At 44.7% G+C, this 20,295-nt stretch overlaps 1 protein-coding gene across 1 annotated transcript in view; it reads right to left on the bottom strand.

Annotated features, from left to right (window-relative positions):
• LOC103281095 (unconventional myosin-XV) overlaps positions 1-20,295 on the bottom strand; it is a 78,304-nt gene that overhangs the window by 15,647 nt on the left and 42,362 nt on the right. The window contains exons 24-43 of the mRNA XM_062964243.1: positions 19,321-19,509; positions 18,471-18,583; positions 18,068-18,159; positions 17,710-17,827; positions 17,413-17,477; positions 17,108-17,263; positions 15,231-15,312; positions 13,611-13,749; positions 13,311-13,419; positions 13,073-13,205; positions 10,296-10,447; positions 10,092-10,151; positions 9,936-10,011; positions 9,587-9,702; positions 6,601-6,719; positions 4,291-4,432; positions 4,070-4,181; positions 2,461-2,535; positions 2,082-2,287; positions 699-838 (exon numbers count right to left, since the gene is read on the bottom strand). Coding sequence (XP_062820313.1) covers positions 699-838; positions 2,082-2,287; positions 2,461-2,535; positions 4,070-4,181; positions 4,291-4,432; positions 6,601-6,719; positions 9,587-9,702; positions 9,936-10,011; positions 10,092-10,151; positions 10,296-10,447; positions 13,073-13,205; positions 13,311-13,419; positions 13,611-13,749; positions 15,231-15,312; positions 17,108-17,263; positions 17,413-17,477; positions 17,710-17,827; positions 18,068-18,159; positions 18,471-18,583; positions 19,321-19,509 — 2,394 coding nt within the window. The remainder of the gene's footprint in view (positions 1-698; positions 839-2,081; positions 2,288-2,460; positions 2,536-4,069; positions 4,182-4,290; positions 4,433-6,600; positions 6,720-9,586; positions 9,703-9,935; positions 10,012-10,091; positions 10,152-10,295; positions 10,448-13,072; positions 13,206-13,310; positions 13,420-13,610; positions 13,750-15,230; positions 15,313-17,107; positions 17,264-17,412; positions 17,478-17,709; positions 17,828-18,067; positions 18,160-18,470; positions 18,584-19,320; positions 19,510-20,295) is intronic.

Genomic DNA, 20,295 nt, shown 5'->3' with positions numbered 1-20,295 from the left:
ATTATTATTATATTATTCATTATTCATGACTACATTGAAACTAGAATAGAGAGAAATCAGTGTGGAAACTGCAAGAGGTACCATAGATTGTTGTACATAGAAATAATGGTAGTAAATAGTTTTTGATTTATTAAATACAGTTATATATTACAATTATATATTTTTGTTATTTAAACTATACATATTGTGAAATTATGTTTTTTTTCTTCTCAAATTGACACACCACCCAAGTCATGCTAGGTTTTTTGGTGAATTTTGACACACCAAGTGCAAAAGGTTGCCCATCACTGATCTAGATCCTCCAGTGCAATGGTAGGAGATCCAGAGATTCCTAGAGAGGAGTCATGAAGTCGAGTCATAAGGAGAGCCAGGTAAGAAATTATTATTATTATTATTATTATTATTATTATTATTATTATTATTATTATTATTATTCTCCAAAAAGAGCCAACTTGCCCACGACACGGACCCAGGCACCCGACTCACCTCTGGGTCCTCCGAGGGCATGGGGTTGTGCCCACAAACAATGGCGGGGGTGTTCTACCTAAGTGGCCGGCCGAGGTGGGCACGGACTGAAGACACCACCGAGACCAGGAGGAGACGACTTCCTCGGGTGCCAAGAGGCCCTAGAAAGGGGGTTTCCAGGTCCCCGCGTCTGTCTTTCTGTCTGTCTGTCCATCCGCCCGCCACGCACTCACATCTTTGCCCGGGGACCTTCTCGGAAATACTTCTTGGCAAACTCCAGCATGGTCAAGGGGCCGCCGCCGGGTGGGGCACTGGGCTTGGCACCCCCAACATCTTCTCCACTTTCTACGTATTCACTGCCGGATGGAGATACCTGGAAGGGACACAGGATCGGGGCCCAGAGTGATTATCTCAGGATTTTACAGAAACCTGGTTGGTAAATAACAACTGGATGGAATCACAATGGTGGTATGGTGGGTCAATTGGATTGGAATATCAATGTTTTCATGGTGGATCAACTAGATTGGAATCTCAATGGTTGCATGGTGGGTCAACTGGATTGGAATCGCAATGGTTTCATGGTGGGTCAACTGGATTGGAATCTCAATGGTTTCATGGTGGGTCAACTGGATTGGAATCTCAATGGTTTCATGGTGGGTCAACTGGATTGGAATCTCAATGTTTTCATGGTGGGTAAACTGGATTGGAATCTCAATGGTTGCATGGTGGGTCAACTGGATTGGAATCTCAATGGCTGCATGGTGGGTCAACTGGATTGGAATCTCAATGGTTACATGGTGGGTCAACTGGATTGGAATATCAATGGTTGCATGGTGGATCAACTGGATTGGAATCTCCATGGAACTGGATTGGAATCTCAATGTTTTCATGGTGGGTCAACTGGATTGGAATCTCAATGGTTACATGGTGGATCATAATGTAACTGAATTAATGGTGGGCCAACTGGATTGGAATCTCAATGGTTACATGGTGGGTCAACTGGATTGGAATCTCAATGGTTTCATGGTGGGTCAACTAGATTGGAATATCAATGGTTGCATGGTGGGTCAACTGGATTGGAATCTCAATGATTACATGGTGGATCATAATGTAACTGAATTAATGGTGGGCCAACTGGATTGGAATCTCAATGGTTTCATGGTGGGTCAACTGGATTGGAATCTCAATGGTTACATGGTGGATCATAATGTAACTGAATTAATGGTGGGCCAACTGGATTGGAATCTCAATGGTTTCATGGTGGGTCAACTGGATTGGAATCTCAATGGTTTCATGGTGGATCAACTGGATTGGAATCTTAATGGTTACATGGTGGATCATAATGTAACTGAATTAATGGTGGGCCAACTGGATTGGAATCTCAATGGTTTCATGGTGGGTCAACTGGATTGGAATATCAATGGTTTCATGGTGGGTCAACTGGATTGGAATCTTAATGGTTACATGGTGGATCATAATGTAACTGAATTAATGGTGAGCAAACTGGATTGGAATCTCAATGGTTTCATGGTGGGCCAACTGGATTGGAATCTCAATGGTTTCATGGTGGGCCAACTGGATTGGAATCTCAATGGTTGCATGGTGGGTCAACTTGCCTCAATTTTTTTGTCAAGCTCCTGTGCCACGGCTGCCGATGCCACGGCCACGGCCACCGAAGCGGAGGCGGCCACTTTGCTTTGCTTGTCTCTGGGTTCTTCCTTCTTCTCTGTCGGAAGATGTGTGAAATCCGGAGCGGCCACAGGCTGGACACAGTCAGCAGGGAAAAATCCAGATTTTCCATAGATGGCACCAAACTTCCATCCTATAGTAATAGGAATAGTAGTAATAGAAATAGTAAGTAATAGGATTGGGACACAATGTACTGGGAAGGCAAGCCAAGGATGGTGGCACACAACCACAAGCTCTGATCTAGACGCTATCTTAGCACTGCATCATGCAAGATAAACCACGGCACTCAGCAGAAGAGGCACCCACCAAAGTCCAAGGTGCCCTTCTTGACGTCCTCCAGGAGCAGGACTTTCTTCCTCACCACGCAGCCGAAGTAGCGGTCTGTGGGGACGGAGAGCCACCAGGGCATTGGGGAGAGGGATCAACAACACCCAGACATAGTCGCAATGCCACCAAAGGGATAAAACAAGGCCCTAGAGCAGGCATGGGCCAACTAGGGGCATCCAGGTATTTTGGACTTCAACACCTATCGGCTGTTAGGAATTGCTATGGCGTCATGCATGTTATAGTTTCCCAAGGTCTTGCTACCATGGTCTAATACTACAGGCTCCTGGGAGCAGTAGTTTCCCAAGGTCTTGGTACCATGTCCAATGCTACAGACTCCTGTGAGTTGTCATTTCCCAAGGTCTTGGTGACATGATCCAATGCTACATGCCAACTCCTGGGAGTTGTAGTTTCTCACAGTCTTGGTGCCATGGCCCAATGTTATAGACTCATGGGAGTTGTAGTTTCCCAAGGTCTTGGTACCATGGTCTAATACTGCAGACTCCCGGGAGCCATAGTTTCCCAAGGTCTTGGTACCATATCCAATGCTACATACCAACTCCTGGGAGTTGTAGTTTCTCACAGTTTTGGTACCATGGTCTAATACTACAGACTCCTGGGAGCTGTAGTTTCACACAGTCTTGGTACTATGGTCTAATGCTACATAAAGACTCCTGGGAGTTGTAGTTTCCCATGGACTTGATGTCATGGCCCAATGCTACAGATTTCTGTGAGTTGTAGTTTCCCATGGACTTGATGCCATGGCCCAATGCTACAGATTTCTGTGAGTTGTAGTTTCCCATGAACTTGATGTCATGGCCCAATGCTACAGATTTCTGTGAGTTGTAATTTCCCACAGTCTTGATGCCAAGGCCTAATGCTACAGACTCATGGGAGTTGTAGTTTCTCAAGGTGTTGGTGCCATGGTTCAAAGCTACATATGGTTCAATGCTACATATGTACTCGTGGGAGTTGCAGTTTCCCATGGTCTTGGTACCATGGCCTAATGCTACATACAGACTCCTGGGAGTTGTCGTTTCCCACGGCCTTGATATCATGGCCCAATGCTACAGATTTCTGTGAGTTGTAGTTTCCCACAGTCTTGATGCCAAGGCCTAATGCTACAGACTCATGGGAGTTGTAGTTTCTCAAGGTGTTGGTGCTATGGTTCAAAGCTAGAAATAGTTCAATGCTACATATGGACTCGTGGGAGTTGTAGTTTCTCAAGATGTTGGTGCTATGGTTCAAAGCTAGAAATAGTTCAATGCTACATATGGACTCGTGGGAGTTGTAGTTTCTCAAGATGTTGGTGCTATGGTTCAAAGCTAGGTATAATTCAATGCTACATATGGACTCGTGGGAGTTGTAGTTTCTCAAGGTGTTGGTGCCATGTTTCAAAGCTACATATAGTTCAATGCTATATATGGACTCGTGGGAGTTGTAGTTTCTCAAGGTGTTGGTGCCACGATCCAATGCTACAGACTCAGGAGAGTTGTAGTTTCACAAGAGTCTCCCCAAGAGCTCGAGTGCCTCCCCAAACTACAAATCCCGGGATCCACCCCACACATTCACTTCTTTTGCCCACTCTCACCTGGCCCCAAGCCTTCCATGGGCCGAAGGCAAATGATGTCTCCTTTGTGGAAGCGCAAGAGGTTGTTGTCGTCGCTGATGTGGTTCTTGATAGCAACCATGTACTGCGAATCCTAAGGGGAGGAAGTCAAAGGCATATCGAGACCCCAAATCGAAGAAACCACCCCAAAACAGCTGAAAAGGTGGCCAACAACGACCCAACAATGACCACAACTCTCCTACCTTCTTGAGCTCCATGATGAAATAGTCAACCAAGGTCTTGACCTGGGAGGCTTTGGGGGAGAAGAGGATGAGCTTTTCGTGGCTGAGGTTGAACTCCAGCATGTTCTTGGAAGGGATGGAGACGAAGAGGATTTCTCCGTAGCTGGGGTTAAATGAGAGGATGAGGTGGGAGGGGAAGGGAAAAAAGGTCAACAACCCCCAATGGCATACCCAAAACTAGAGTTGGAAGGGAGACCCAAAGGCCTGTTAATGTGGGATTTGTGAACTGATAGTGTTTAAATGCAATTTGTGCCATGCTTGTATTGCAACTGATTGCATCATCCAGAATGTACCATAGTGTGGAAAGAGTTAATTGCTAAGAAGTTATGATGACCATGACAAAATTCACCAAAAAACCTAGCATGACTTGGGTGGTGTGTCACTTTGAGGGGAAAAAAACCATAATTTCGCGATATGTATAGTTTAAATAACAAAAATATATAATTGTAATATATAACTGTATTGAATAAATCAAAAACTATTTACTACCATTATTTCCATGTACAACAATCTATGGTACCTCTTGCAGTTTCCACACTGATTTCTCTCTATTCTAGTTTCAATGTAGTCATGAATAATCTATATATATAAAGGAGTAATGGTGTCCGTTCCTCCCACTAAACAACAAAAGCACAAGCCCCAGAACCTAGAAATTTGGCAACACAACCCACCATCCTTGCCCCTAGGTTCCGACAACAAAAAGAAAAGAAAAATAAAGTCCTATTTAGAGGGAAATTATTTTAGTGTTTTATTATTATTTTTATTGTATTATTTGTATTTATTTTATTTTTTATTCTTTTATTAAGACTGGGCTGGGTGGGTTGCTAGGAGACCAAGTGGGCGGAGCTTAGCCTTCTAACTGGCAGCAATTGGATAAAAACAATTATTAATTGCTGCCAGTTAGAAGGCTAAGCTCCGCCCACTTGGTCTCCTAGCAACCCACCCAGCCCAGTCTTAATAAAAGAATAAAAAATAAAATAAATACAAATAATACAATAAAAATAATAAAAAACACTAAAATAATTAAAAACACTAAAAATTAATACAATAAAATACTATAATAACAAAATAACTAAAAATAATACAACAAAATAATAAAATATAATAAATAAAAAAGATAAGTTACAATAAAATTAATTAAAAAATACAAATAACATCAAATAAAAATTTCACAACAATTTTTAACCAATACCACCACCGGGCACAGCTAGTGACTAATATAATAATAATATAATAGTAATAATATGATAATATACTACAATAATAATAGAATAATAATAGAATTATACTATATACAGTAGAGTCTCACTTATCCAACAGAAACGGGCCGGCAGAATGTTGGATAAGCGAATATGTTGGATAACAAGGAGAGATTAAGGAGAAGCCTATTAAACACCAAATTAAGTTATGATTTTACAAATTAAGCACCAAAACATCATGTTATACAACAAATTTGACAGAACAAGTAGTTCAATATGCAGTAATGCTACGTAGTAATTACTGTATTTATGAATTTAGCACCAAAACATCACGATGTATTGAAAACATTGACTACAAAAATGCGTTGGATAATCCAGAATGTTGGATAAGTGAGTGTTGGATAAGTAAGACTCTACTGTATATATAAATGTAATGTGCATAATTCCCATGGAGTAAACAATAAAACCACTGGATGAAATCACACCAAATTTGGCCACAAAAGACATTAGTCATCCAATCAATTTGCAGGCGGCAGCGTGTCAGCAGAAATGGCTAGGCGTGTCAGTGCTGACACGCGTTTCATAGGTTAGCCATCACTGAACTAGGGAGTATCCAGACACAAGTGTTTGTGCATAACGATTGCAACAGTTCAGTTCTGTTCAGTTGAGTTCTGTCTGCCTAGAGTTTGAGTCAAGTTCTGTTGGAGAACAGAACAGTCCTGTGTTCGTCTGTTGTCTGCAAGTCTGTTTGTGTTGATTACTGCTGCATACAGTAAAACTTTGTAAATAGTTTTACCAACGTCTCTAAGTGTCTCTTCATTCTGCGCTCCACTGCTTCCATCCAACTACTGCTGTGCTACAAATACCCAATCCAACCTCATCCTGACATGAAGAAAGACACCAACGGCCATGCAGCCTCTGCCTAACAAAGCTCAAGAGGAGGAGACTCCAAGGGAATCCTAGGGAAGCAAACAGGTTCTACCATACGGATGTTCTTCCTCATATTTGGGTGGAATATCTTCTCCTGCAATCCATGAATCTGGCATCGGAAATACAAACCCAGCAGACTGACCTGTAGCCCCGCAAGACCCGGAGTTGTTCTCCAAGCAAGTTGGTCCCTTTGACCAGACGCAGGAGTTTGATCCCCGTGTCGGAGACGGCCAGGATCTGGACGCCGGTGCCCACGCTGCCCTGCAAGGCAATGGCAGAGAAGCCAGAGAAGAAACGGGACACTGATGTAGTATGTCTGTGTATAAGCGAGGTATAAATAAATATAGTAACAATGATTATATATATATATATATATATATGGGGCCCCTGGTGGCACAGTGTGTTAAAGCGCTGAGCTGCTGAACTTGAGGACCAAAAGGTACCAGGTTCAAATCCCGGGAGCGGAATGAGCGCCCGCTGTTAGCCCCAGCTCCTGCCAATCTAACAGTTCGAAAACATGCTAATGTGAGTAGATCAATAGGTACCGCTCCGGCGAGAAGGTAACGACGCTCCATGCAGTCATGCCGGCCACATGACCTTGGAGGTGTCTACGGACAATGCCGGCTCTTCGGCTTAGAAATGGAGATGAGCACCAACCCCCAGAGTCGGGCACAACTGGACTTAACGTCAGGGGAAAACCTTTACCTATATATATATATATATATATATATATATATATATATATATATATATATACACACACACACACACACACACACACACATATACCATATATACTTGAGTATAAGCCGACCCGAATATAAGCTGAGGCACCTAATTTTACCACTAAAAAAAACCTGGGAAAACATTGACTCCAGTATAAGCCGAGGGTGGTAAATTTCAGAAACAAAAATAGATACCAATAACATTACATTAATTGAGGCACCAGCAGGGTAAATGTTTTTGAATATTTACATACAGCTCAAATTTAAGATAAGACTGTCCAACTCATTATTCTCATCTTCTTCAGTGTAAATGTGCTTATGTAGTCTTTTAATAATAATAGAGTAAAATAATACATGTAATAATAATAATAATAAATACAGGAAAATAATACATGTAATTTTTTTTCGTGTGAGGAGCAACCAGAGTTGCTTCTGGAGTGAGAGAATTGGCCGTCTGCAAGGACGTTGCCCCGGGGGACGCCCGGATGTTTTGATGTTTTACCATCCTTATGGGAGGCTTCTCTCACGTCCCCGCATGGAGCTGGAGCTGACAGAGGAGCTCATCCGCGCTCTCCCCGGGTGGGATTCGAACCTGGCAGCTTTCAGGTCAGCAAACCAACCTTCAAGTCACGAGGCTTTTATCCCCTAGGCCACCGGAGGCTCCTTCGAACTGCTAGGTTGGCAGGAGATTATATATACAGTAGAGTCTCACTTATCCAAGCTAAACAGGCCAGAAGAACCTTGGATAAGCGAATATCATGGATAATAAGGAGGGATTAAGGAAAAGCCTATTAAACATCAAATTAGGTTATGATTTTACAAATTAAGCACCAAAACATCATGTTAGACAACAAATTTCAAAGAAAAAGTAGTTCAATACACAGTAATGCTATGTAGTAATTACTGTAATTACGAATTTAGCACCAAAATATCACGATGTATTGAAAACATTGACTACAAAAATGCGTTGGATAATCCAGAACCTTGGATAAGCGAGACTCTACTGTATATATACACACACACACCCATATACCGTATATACTCGAGTATAAGCCGACCCGAATATAAGCCGAGGCATCTAATTTTGCCAGGAAAAAAACTGGGAAAACATTGACTCCAGTATAAGCCGAGGGTGGTAAATTTCAGATATAAAAATAGATACCAATAAAATTACATTAATTGAGGCATCAGTAGGTTAAATGTTTTTGAATATTTACATACAGCTTAAATTTAAGATAAGACTGTCCAACTCTGATCAAATCATTATTCTCATCTTCTTCAATGTAAATGTGCTTATGTATCCTTTTAATAGTAATAGAATAAAATAATATATGTAATAATAATAATCATGAATACAGGAAAATAATACATGTTTTTTTTTTTTCATGTCAGGAGCAACTGGAGTTGCTCCTGGAGTGAGAGAATTGGCCGTCTGCAAGGACGTTGCCCAGGGGACATTGCCTGGATGTTTTGATGTTTTACCACCCTTGTGGGAGGCTTCTCTCATGTCCCCGCATGGAGCTGGAGCTGACAGAGGGAGCTCATCCACACTCTCCCCGGGTGGGATTCGAACCTGGCAGCCTTCAGGTCAGCAACCCAACCTTCAAGTCACAAGGCTTTTATCCCCTAGGCCACTTAATAATTTAATAATAAATAGAGCAAAATATAAAATGCAATAATAATAATAATAATAATAATAATAATAATAATAATAATAATAATAATATAATTATAATAATAATATAATTATAATTATAATATTAATAATAATTATTACATCACACAGTCCTAGACACTTGGGAAATGTTCGACTTGTGATTTTGTGATACGAAATCCAGCATATTTATCTTGTTTGCTGTGTCATAGTAAAGTAATAATAATAATAAGATCAGAATGAAATAATAAATGTATTATTAATAATAATAAAATAGAGTGAAATAAATGTGACAGTAGCAACAATAATAGAGAATAATAATAAATGTAATAATACCAATAATAATAATAGAGAAAAATAATAAATGTAATAATTCCAATAATAATAGAGAAAAATAATAAATGTAATAATACCAATAATAATAGAGAAAAATAATAAATGTAATAATACCAATAATAATAGAGAAAAATAATAAATGTAATAATTCCAATAATAATAGAGAAAAATAATAAACGTAATAATTCCAATAATAATAGAGAAAAATAATAAATATAATAATTCCAATAATAATAGAGAAAAATAATAAATGTACCATATATTCTCGAGTATAAGCTGACCCAAATATAAGCCAACCAGGACCCTCACCCGAGTATAAGCCGAGGGCTTTTTTAGTCTTAAAAAAAGGACTGAAAAACTAGGCTTATACTCGAGTATATACAGTATATATATATATATGGAACATTTCATACTGTGGCTGGGAAAAGGCGGGAGAAGTAGACTTCCCAAACATCCCGGGCGACGCTTATGATTTCCTTCTTGACGCTTTCGTCAGCCACCGGACTGAAGGAGTCCAGCTTGTTTTCCGCTGCAAAGAGAATAATAGAGTTGGAAGGGACATCCAAAGGCCATCTAGTCCAGGCAGGACAACACCATCTCATCCTTTCAGACAGATGGCCATCCAGTCAATGATTAAAGATCTCCCAGAGGAGGAGACTCCAATGGAAGCCTATTCAACTAGGGTTGGAAAAGACCCCCAAAGGTCATCCAGTCCAACCCCTTTCTGCCATTCAGAGACACAAAATAAACAAGAGGATGTACCAAAGAGAGTCTTCATACGGATCCTCTCGTCCTGGGTGATGCGCAGGCAGGCCTCGGACTGGGTGTCACTGAAGATCTGCCAGAAGACAAAAAACGCATTGCCGAGAAAGTGGTACCTTATAAAGAAAACAGTAGAGGACTTCCAGGTGAGCTCACCTGCCGGAAAAGAAGATCGAGCAGAAGAGGGTTGTTGATGTTCTCCTTGGGATAAAAAACCTGCATGGAATTGGAAGGGCGAAAGACAGGGTTTTCCAAATGTAAGGTCCAAGTGAAAAGGCAACAAAAAGGCACGCGTCAGACTCAAGAAAAGTATTCTCAGGCCCCGAATCCCAAAGCACTTTCGACCCTGTTGGGATGTACCTCTTTCCTGAGATAGATTTTCCAAGAGACGTTGCGATAGGCGTAGAATTCCTCGCTGCACCGGCGGTGGAGCCGTGTCTGGATTTGGTCGTCTTCCGTCGGTAATTCCCTCGAAGCCGAGGCTGGGAACGAGTGACCGCTCAATGACCAGTCTGGGGAAGAACACATGGTCAATTTACCTTAGGACGGCCATAGGTCAGAAAGGAGAGATCAGTGACTGGACTGGAGAAGAACATATGGCAGGTCCATCTTAGGAAGGCAGGAGGTCAGAAAGGACCAGTCAACAAGTGATTGGTCTGAAGGATAACCTTAGGATAGGATCACTTAGGATGGCCATACGTCAGAAAGGATCGGTCAGTGATGGGTCTGGAGGATAATCTTAGGATAGGTTCCCTTAGGATGGCCATAGGTCAGAAAGGATCAGTCAGTGATTGGTCTGGAGAAGAACCCATGACAGGTCCATCTTAGAATGACAATAGGTCAGAAAGGACCAGTCAATGAGTGATTGGTCTGGAGGATAACCTTAGGATAGGTTCACTTAGGATGGCCATAGGTCAGAAAGGATCAGTCAGTGATTGGTCTGGAGAAGAACCCATGATAGGTCCATCTCAGGAGGGCAATAGAAAGGACCAGTCAACGAGTGATTGGTCTGGAGGATAACCTTAGGATAGGTTCACTTAGGATGGCCATAGCTCAGAAAGGAGGGATCGGTGACCAGTCTGGAGAAGAACCCATGATAGGTCCATCTCAGGAGGGCAATAGGTCAGAAAGGACCAGTCAACGAGTGATTAGTCTGGAGGATAACCTTAGGATAGATTCACTTAGGATGGCCATAGGTCAGAAAGGATCGGTCAGTGATTGGTTTGGAGGATAACCTTAGGATAGGTTCATGTTGCACCTCAGGTTAGTTTCATCTTGCTCAATACACCAGGTTGCACACAGGTCGAAGTCTTTTGTAGTTTATTAGGAAATAGGAAATAAATAGTTCTTAAAAAACAAAAGTAAAGTTCCAAAAGATGGTTGCAAAACAAGGCTATAAAGAATAATCCAAAAAAAATTAGGCATAAAACAAAGTTCCATTAATGCATGACAAAGTCCGATGAACATGAATACACCAAGGCTGCAAGGTAATCCGGGAAAGCAAGAGCAAGAACTCAAACAAGAAGTTACTTTGACAAAGGTTCCTCTCTCAGCACACTCTTTTAATACCCTTTGCACAGCATGAACGCATTTCTTTGGCCTCTGACCTCCCTCTTGTTTGCTATTCTAACACTTCTGCGAACCCTAAATTCCAAACGACCAGCTCGATCTAAAGATTCCATTTTGTCAAGGCCAGACAGCTCGTTAGCATTAGCGTCTGTCTGCATGCTATCAGACTGGGAGCTGTCCTCCCTTCCTGAGTCAATTTGCACCTGGCTAGCATCGGTATCATCTTCAGTATCATCAACACCATTCCCTGCTGTGGGAAAGCCTCCCTGCTCCTCATCTTCCACATCAGGAACACTCTGAACCTGAATCCTATAATTCCCATCAGTCATCTTGAACCTGAATATCATCATCTTGAACCTGAATCCCATAATCCCCATCAGTCACTCTGAGGCTCCAGATGAGTCACAACCGTTCACTTAGGATGGCCATAGGTCACAAAGGAGTGGTCAGTGATTGGTCTGGAGGATAACCTTAGGATAGGTTCACTTAGGATGGCCATAGGTCAGAGAGGAGTGGTCAGTGATTGGTCTGGAGGATAACCTTAGGATAGGTTAACTTAGGATGGCCATAGGTCAGAGAGGAGTGGTCAGTGATTGGTCTGGAGGATGACCTTAGGATAGGTTAACTTAGGATGGCCATAGGTCAAAGAGGAGTGGTCAGTGATTGGTCTGGAGGATAACCTTAGGATAGGTTCACTTAGGATGGCCATAGGTCAGAGAGGAGTGGTCAGTGATTAGTCTGGAGGATAACCTTAGGATAGGTTAACTTAGGATGGCCATAGGTCAGAGAGGAGTGGTCAGTGATTGGTCTGGAGGATGACCTTAGGATAGGTTAACTTAGGATGGCCATAGGTCAAAGAGGAGTGGTCAGTGATTGGTCTGGAGGATAACCTTAGGATAGGTTCACTTAGGATGGCCATAGGTCAGAGAGGAGTGGTCAGTGATTGGTCTGGAGGATAACCTTAGGATAGGTTAACTTAGGATGGCCATAGGTCAGAGAGGAGTGGTCAGTGATTGGTCTGGAGGATGACCTTAGGATAGGTTAACTTAGGATGGCCATAGGTCAGAAAGGAGTGGTCAGTCATTGGTCTGGAGAAGAACCCATGATAGGTCCATCTTAGAAGGGCAATAGGTCAGAAAGGACTGGTAAGTGATTGGTCTGGAGGATAACCTTAGGATAGATTCACCTTAGGATGGCCATAGCTCAGAAAGGAGGGATTGATGACCAGTCTAGAGAAGAACCCATAACAGGTCCATCTTAGGAGGGCAAAACGTCAGAAAGGATCGGTCAGTGATTGGTCTGGAGAATAACCTTAGGATAGATTCTCCTTAGGATGAGCATAAATCAGAAGGGATTAGTCAGTGATCATTCTGGAAGATAACCCCATGACAATCCTTTAGTATTACCATAGGTCAGAAAGGACCTGATGTCATGCACAACAGCACCCAGAATCCTTATCTTGCATGTCGATGATGGGGATTTGGGGGAGTTGCGATCCCAGCTCTATAAAATTCAGCCTTTGGAGAAAATGGAAGGACTCCAATCTGGAAAGAAGTATGTTTTGTTACCTGGAGAGGCGGCTTGGAAAGATCTGGTGATGGCAGGAGGAGATGAGCGGATGGCGGGGGGCACCACCGCCTTGGCACTCGGCACGGGTTTCACCATGGCCACCACCTCCTTCGGAACCGTTTCCCAAAGGGTCTGCAAAGAAGCCGATCTGGGCGTTATGGAGTCACATTTGCACTTTGAGATCCCATTGGTCTCAACCCATTTGTGGCACAGGACTTCCAATCCAAACAACTTTACCGGTGTGGGCCGTGCAGGAGGTTCCGTGGCGGCCATCTGCCCCTTCAAGATCTTCAACGCTTCTTCGTGAGGATCCATCTTCTTCACAAAGACTTTGCCCCCTTCCTTCCTACAAAAGACAATCAGGCGTATCTAACTCACAGCATCTCCCAAATTTGTCATGTACCCCCTCTCCCCACTATAATGCCCAGAATCCACCCACCCAGGACGTATTCTAGCATCTCATCTCTTTTGGTTTTGAGGGTCTAAAAGTGGAGGAACATGTAGGAATTTGGGAAATTGGGAATTTCCAGACCCAACCTGATGGGTTCGGGGACTCGCATCGGTTGCTGGTATTGTTTGATGATGTTGCGAATGTTCTGCGTCGGCTCCGGGATGTGCTCCGAGTTCAGCTTGGAATGGCGGACCAGTTCTCCGGCCCGCAGTCTGGAAGCAAGATCTGAATGGAGTGGAGATGAAAGGGAGAGTGAGAGTGCATCTACACTGCAGCACTTTATCAGTTCCTCGTGTTTACAACTGCAGCACTTTATCAGTTCTTCGTATTTACAACTGCAGCACTTTATCAGTTCCTTGTGTTTACAACTGCAGCACTTTATCAGTTCCTCGTATTTACAACTGCAGCACTTTATCAGTTCCTCGTGTTTACAACTGCAGCACTTTATCAGTTCTTCGTATTTACAACTGCAGCACTTTATCAGTTCCTCGTGTTTACAACTGCAGCACTTTATCAGTTCCTTGTGTTTACAACTGTAGCACTTTATCCATTCCTCGTGTTTACAACTGCAGCACTTTATCCATTCTTTGTGTTTACAACTGCAGCATTTTATCAGTTCCTCATGTTTACAACTGCAGCACTTTATCAGTTCCTCGTGTTTACAACTGCAGCACTTTATCAGTTCCTCATGTTTACAGTTTACAACTTCAGCACTTTATCAGTTCCTCGTGTTTACAACTGCAGCACTTTATCAGTTGCTCGTGTTTAGTTTACAACTGCAGCACTTTATCAGTTGCTCGTGTTTACAACTGCAGCACTTTATCAGTTCCTCGTGTTTACAACTTTTACAAGGTGCACTTTACCCCATCTATTATTACAACCTTGTCATTTTTAATTTCATATTTTATTAAGTTTGTTCTTTATCTTTATAGGTTAATGTTTACATTTTTATAATTGTGTATGTTTTGTCTATGGATGTATTTTATATTGTTTTTGTTTTTATCCAAGCTTGGCCCATGTAAGCCACCCCAAGTCCCCTTCGGGGGAGATGGAGGCGGGGTATAAAAATACATTATTATTATTATTATTATTATTATTATTATTATTATTATTATTATTATTATTATTACACTGTAAAGTTAATGCAGTTTGACACTACTTTAACTGCCATGGGATACTGGGAGTTGTAACTTTGCAAGGCCTTGAGCTTTCTTTGCCAAAGAGTGTTGGTGCCCTAAGAAGCGACATGATTCCTGTAGTAATAAGTAGTGTCAGAACAATACATGATCATCATGTATGAAGATGACAATAATGTATTGCTAGAAGACCATCAACATCCATGATGATGACATTTATCATTAACATCATCATAAATAAATAATAAATACTTATTTGGAAAGAGTGGCTAAGTCCAAAAGGTTTGAACACAAGGTTGGCACCATTCAGGGCTCTGAGGAGAGGACCTGAAGGAGAACTGTGGCACCCCAAGTGATTGACTTCTCCTCCCCACCAAATTTACATCATCATCCCAGTGTCGTTTCTGAAGAAATCATGGAAGAAGATCCTCAAAGCTGTCAATGTTTTTGGCCAGAGATCCACATATGGCATAGCTTGGCATCCTTATTCCTCCTCTTGATCTACTCTGAGTCTCGTTGAAGAGAGAAAAGTGGAATGATTAAAATAATAATAAATCTAATAATCCTTACCAGGACTCTGAGGGCTGGTTCTGCCTTGCATGAGGCTGGGAGACGTCACCGTTCTCTCAACCATTCTTTTCTCAGCTTCCTTCTGTTGAGACGGAGGGTGAAATTAAATAATATCACAAATCAAGAAACGGATCTAAGCTCATCTAGACTCCGCCTGGACTTCATTCCAGACCTCTGAAGGAATAGTTGGAGATCTGAGTGATCCTGCTAATAAGTAGCCTCCTCCTTTGTATCTTGGACCATTGTGTTGCCACAGAATTGTGGTCTGGCAAAACACGACGAAAGCCAGGCACAAACCGACACCAGCCATAGTAGTGAGTGCCCAAGATGAGTGAAATGTATACAGGGAGCGACGCAAAAGCTGGTATCTAATGTCGGGCAGGTTGGGGTCAGGCGGAGAAGGGCACAAAGCTTCTTCCCGCGATGGCACTCCACGTCCCAGGGAAAGGTAAGAGGATAGGAGGGCACGATCTAAGGCAATGCACACCCCATAATTGTCCCTTTTTCTGCAGTCAAGAGGTAAGCACATCCCTGATCATTTGGAGTCTTGTCTCTCCCACCACTTGCCTCTTGCTCCAGACCAGTGATTCCCAAAGTGGGCACTACCTCCACCCGGTAGGCGCTGGAGTGACCTATTAGGCACCTATTAGGACATGGGCCGGGGCCAGGGGAGGGGTGGGGCCTCTTCCCAAGTGCCGGAGACAGGGCTGAGCACCTGAGGCACCTATTAGAACACACAGGGGGCGGAGCTAGAGGAGTGGGTGTGGCTTCTTCGCAAGAGCCTGAGACAGGGCTGAGCCTCTATATTTCTCCTGAGAGGCCTTTTAGGACTAAAGGGCAGGGCTAGGGGTGGGGGCGGGGCCTCCTTCCATGAGCGCGAGACAGGGCTGAGCCTCTATACCTCTCCTGAGAGGCCTTTTAGGACAAAAGGGTAGGGCTAGGGGTGTGGGCGGGGCCACTTCCCAAGCACGTGAGACAGGGCTGAGCCTCTATATCTCTCCTGAGAGGCCTTATAGGACTAAAGGGCAGGGCTAGGGGTGAGGGCGGGGCCTCTTCCCAAGAGCCTGAGACAGGGCTGAGCCTCTATATTTCTCCTGAGAGGCCTTTTAGAACTAAAGGGTGGGGTTAGGGGTGGGGGCAGGGCCTTTTTCCAAGAGCCTGAGACAGGGCTGAGACTCTATACCTCTCCTGAAAGGCCTTATAGGACTAAAGGGCAGGGCTAGGGGTGAGGGCGGGGCCTCTTCCCAAGAGCCTGAGACAGGGCTGAGCCTCTATATTTCTCCTGAGAGGCCTTTTAGAACTAAAGGGGTGGGGGTGGGGGCAGGGCCTTTTTCCAAGAGCCTGAGACAGGGCTGAGACTCTATACCTCTCCTGAAAGGCCTTTTAGGACTAAAGGGTGGGGCTAGAGACGAGGGCAGGGCCTCTTCCCAAGAGTGCGAGACAGGGCTGAGCTTCTGTATACCTCCCCTGAGGCACTTGTTAGAACACGGGAGCGGGGTATAGAGGTTCAGACCTGTCAGGCACCTGGGAAGAGGCCCCGCCCCCTCCTCTAGCCCTGCCCCCTGTGTCCTGGCAGGCGCCGCAGGACAGGGATAGAAGCTCAGCCCTGCCTCAGAGCTCGTAACTCCGCCCACCCCAGTCCTGGCCGCCCATTTGTGGCCCCGCCTATCTCCCCTCCCAGCCCTGCATCTTGGACTGGGGAGAGGCTCAGCCCCGCCCTCTTGAGCAGGAGCCACGCCCACCCTTCTACGCCACGCCTGGAATCGGGAGGGCGGGGGGGCGGCAGGCCAAATAAGTTTGGGAACCACTGCTCCAGACTATGATCCATGGAATGGCTGGAACTTGGAGGTCATCTCCACTTCACAGCCTCGACTCACCTGGAAGGGCTGTCCGGACAGCACTCTGGGAGGGCTTCTATGGCGGGGTGACCCTGGGCTGGAGGATTGGGGGGAGGACATGCCCCCCATCGGGGTCACTGCTGCGTGCTGCTGCCTCTGGTGGAGGGCATTGAGCTGCTGTGACATGTGGCGAGCCTAAGTGGGAAAGAGGAGGCATGGGTTAGAGGGCCATGTTTGTCGTCAGTCTAGGTTCCTGTGCATTTAGGCACATCTTAGGGTAGTGCTTGCAAGCCCAAGGGTTTGCAAAACCAGTCCGGAGTGTGGTTCCTGCAACACCCGCTCACCAAAACAGACTCTTGCTGGTTGCGGTAAGCCTGCTTCAGTAACAGTGTAGCAGCCTCTTCCCCACCTGGAAGGAAAGGAAAGCATTGTGTTGTCGAAGGCTTTCATGGCCGGAATCACTGGGTTGCTGTGAGTTTTCCGAGCCATGTTCCAGATATCACCCATATCATGTTTCACCCATATCTATGGCAGGCATCCTCTGAGGTTATGGGTGAAACATCAGGAATAAATGCTTCTGGAACATGGCCATACAGTCCCGAAAACTAGGGAGGGGGCAAATGAGTCTACTCTGCCCTCACCCAAAGTTTGGGGTCCTCCATGGGGTTCACCGTCACCACCACCCTGGTCTCCGTTGCCCTGTCCGATCTGTCCACCGCCTTTCATTCGATGGGAGACTACAGACGATCTCTCCAGTTCCTAAATCAAGGAGAAGCAAGGAACAAATCAGCCTTCTTTGGAAGTTTTTCAATAGAAATTCTTTAGCAGCAGCTTCCTGAATAGTGAATGGTTGGACAACATGGACTAGAGGTGTTTAACCATCCTTTCAAAGTTCTCAAACCAAACAACACAAGGATGGATTTAGGAGGAACGAAGAATGGGCCTCTATGCCTTGTTATAACCTCTATTTTGAATGCGAAGAGAGGCTCTTGCACTTACGCCGTTCCCGTAGGAGAGGACTGGGTCGAAAAGGCTGTCCAGGTAATGATCCAAACCCTTCTGGCTCCGGGGTTCACTGATGGTGTCTGAATCTACTTCCAGATTTGGAAAGGCAAAGGAAAGCAGATTAGTCCCAAAGTCTGCATCTTTTGTAGTGGGGTGCATCCAGGTCAGATTGACACCAGATTGGAGTTCAAGTTCATCTCATTTATTTAAGTTCAACTGGTTTACAATGCAACTGAATGAAAATGGAAATGTAATGTTGGGTACCACAATTTCTGGTTTTGGTCTGGAACATCTCAAACATCTCAAATGACAATGATTAATTGATTCCACACAATTTTAAGTATGTGAAACCTATGGATGCCAAATAAAAGGAAGAGTCAAGCCCTTTCCACCTTACCATGGCTGCAATATCCCTCCGAATCCAGAAGAAGGGTCGGAGCAATGGTGGGGGCCTTTATCAGCGGAGGTGGGGGGACTTCTTCGCTTGAATCCAAACCATGTCTGAATGTTCTATGGAGAAAAGGGAGAAGAGGAGCAAAGGAGGATTGAGAGGGAAGCAAGAGAGGGACAGGAAGGAAAGGGTGAACCAACATGGCATCGTGGTCTAAGTTTTGGTTTGAGAGTCCAGGGAGCCATGGCAGAATGGAAAAAAGGGTCTTCTCTGGGCCACCTGAAGGAATCATGAAGTAGGACTTCTATTTCGGATCAGCTCAAGGTCAGAAACCAAGTCCAGAACATAGTTATGGCCAGTATAGTCCTTGAAGGACCAAAAGCACTCCTCTAATACTTACGCTTTGCCAACTGGATTCTTCTCTAGATCGTCTGAGGCAATCATGAAGTAGGACTTCTATTTTGGATCAGCTCAAGGTCAGAAACCAAGTCCAGAACATAGTTATGGCTAGTATAGTCCTTGAAGGACCAAGAGGACTCCTCTAATACTTACGCTTGGCCAACTGGATTCTTCTCTAGATCGTCTGAGGCAATCATGAAGTAGGACTTCTATTTCAGATCAGCTCAAGGTCAGAAACCAAGTCCAGAACATAGTTATGGCCAGAATAGTCCTTGTAGGACCAAGAGGACTCCTCTAATACTTACGCTTTGCCAGCTGGATTCTTCTCTAGATCGTCTGAGGCAATCATGAGGTAAGACTTCCATTTCGGACCAGCTCAAGGTCAGAAACCAAGTCCAGAACATAGTTATGGCCAGTATAGTCCTTGAAGGACCAAGAGGACTCCTCTAATACTTACGCTTTGCCAACTGGATTCTTCTCTAGATCGTCTGAGGCAATCATGAAGTAGGACTTCTGCTTTGGAAAGCCCCGGATCAACTCCAGGTCAGAGACCAGGTCCAGGACATAGTCATGGCCAGCCAATTCTGCCCACTGGTTGCCATCCTTCATGGTCACCGACCAGCCTTTCCATCCCTCCGTGAGTCCCCTGTCAAGAAATATCACTCGTGAGCCACGTGAGAACCTTGAATGAAAAGCTGAGAGTATGAAGAAGCAATCCCAGGCATCAATTTCCACAACTGTGTAGTGGGTCTCATGATGTTCATGGGGATGGGCAAAAGAGGACATTCAAAGGAAAGATCTGATGCCACACTGAAAGATGGGAGGAACAGACGAAGAACTGTTCTAGACCTTTCTGACCCAGGATCCTGTAGAGTACACCTACACCAGTGGTTCCCAAACTTATTTGGCCTGCCGCCCCCTATCCAGAAAAAATATGACTCAGCGCCCCCTGGAAAGGGGGCGTGGCTTAGAGGGGTGGGCGTGGCTCCTGCTCAAGAGGGCGGGGCTGAGCCTCTCCCCTAGTCCAAGATGCAGGCTGCGAGGGGGAGATGGGCGGGGCCACAAATGGGCGGCCAGGACTGGGATGGGTGGAGTTACGAGCTCTGAGGCAGGGCTGAGCTTCTATCCCTGTCCTGCGGCGCCTGCCAGGACACAGGGGGCGGGGCTAGAGGAGGGGGCGGGGCCTCTTCCCAAGTGCCTGACGGGGCTGAACCTCTATATCCCGTACCCATGTTCTAACAAGCACCTCAGGGGTGGTATACAGAGGCTCAGCCCTGTATCGCGCTCTTGGTAAGAGGCCCCGCCCCCATCCCTAGCCCCGCCCTTTAGTCCTAAAAGGCCTCTCAGGAGAGATATAGAGGCTCAGCCCTGTCTCGAACTCTTGGTAAGAGGCCCCGCCCCAATCCCTAGCCCCGCCCTTTAGTCCTAAAAG

Source organism: Anolis carolinensis, unplaced genomic scaffold (assembly GCF_035594765.1).
Source record: "Anolis carolinensis isolate JA03-04 unplaced genomic scaffold, rAnoCar3.1.pri scaffold_13, whole genome shotgun sequence".
Lineage (NCBI taxonomy): Eukaryota > Metazoa > Chordata > Lepidosauria > Squamata > Dactyloidae > Anolis > Anolis carolinensis.
This window is presented reverse-complemented; position numbering and strand designations above follow the sequence as displayed.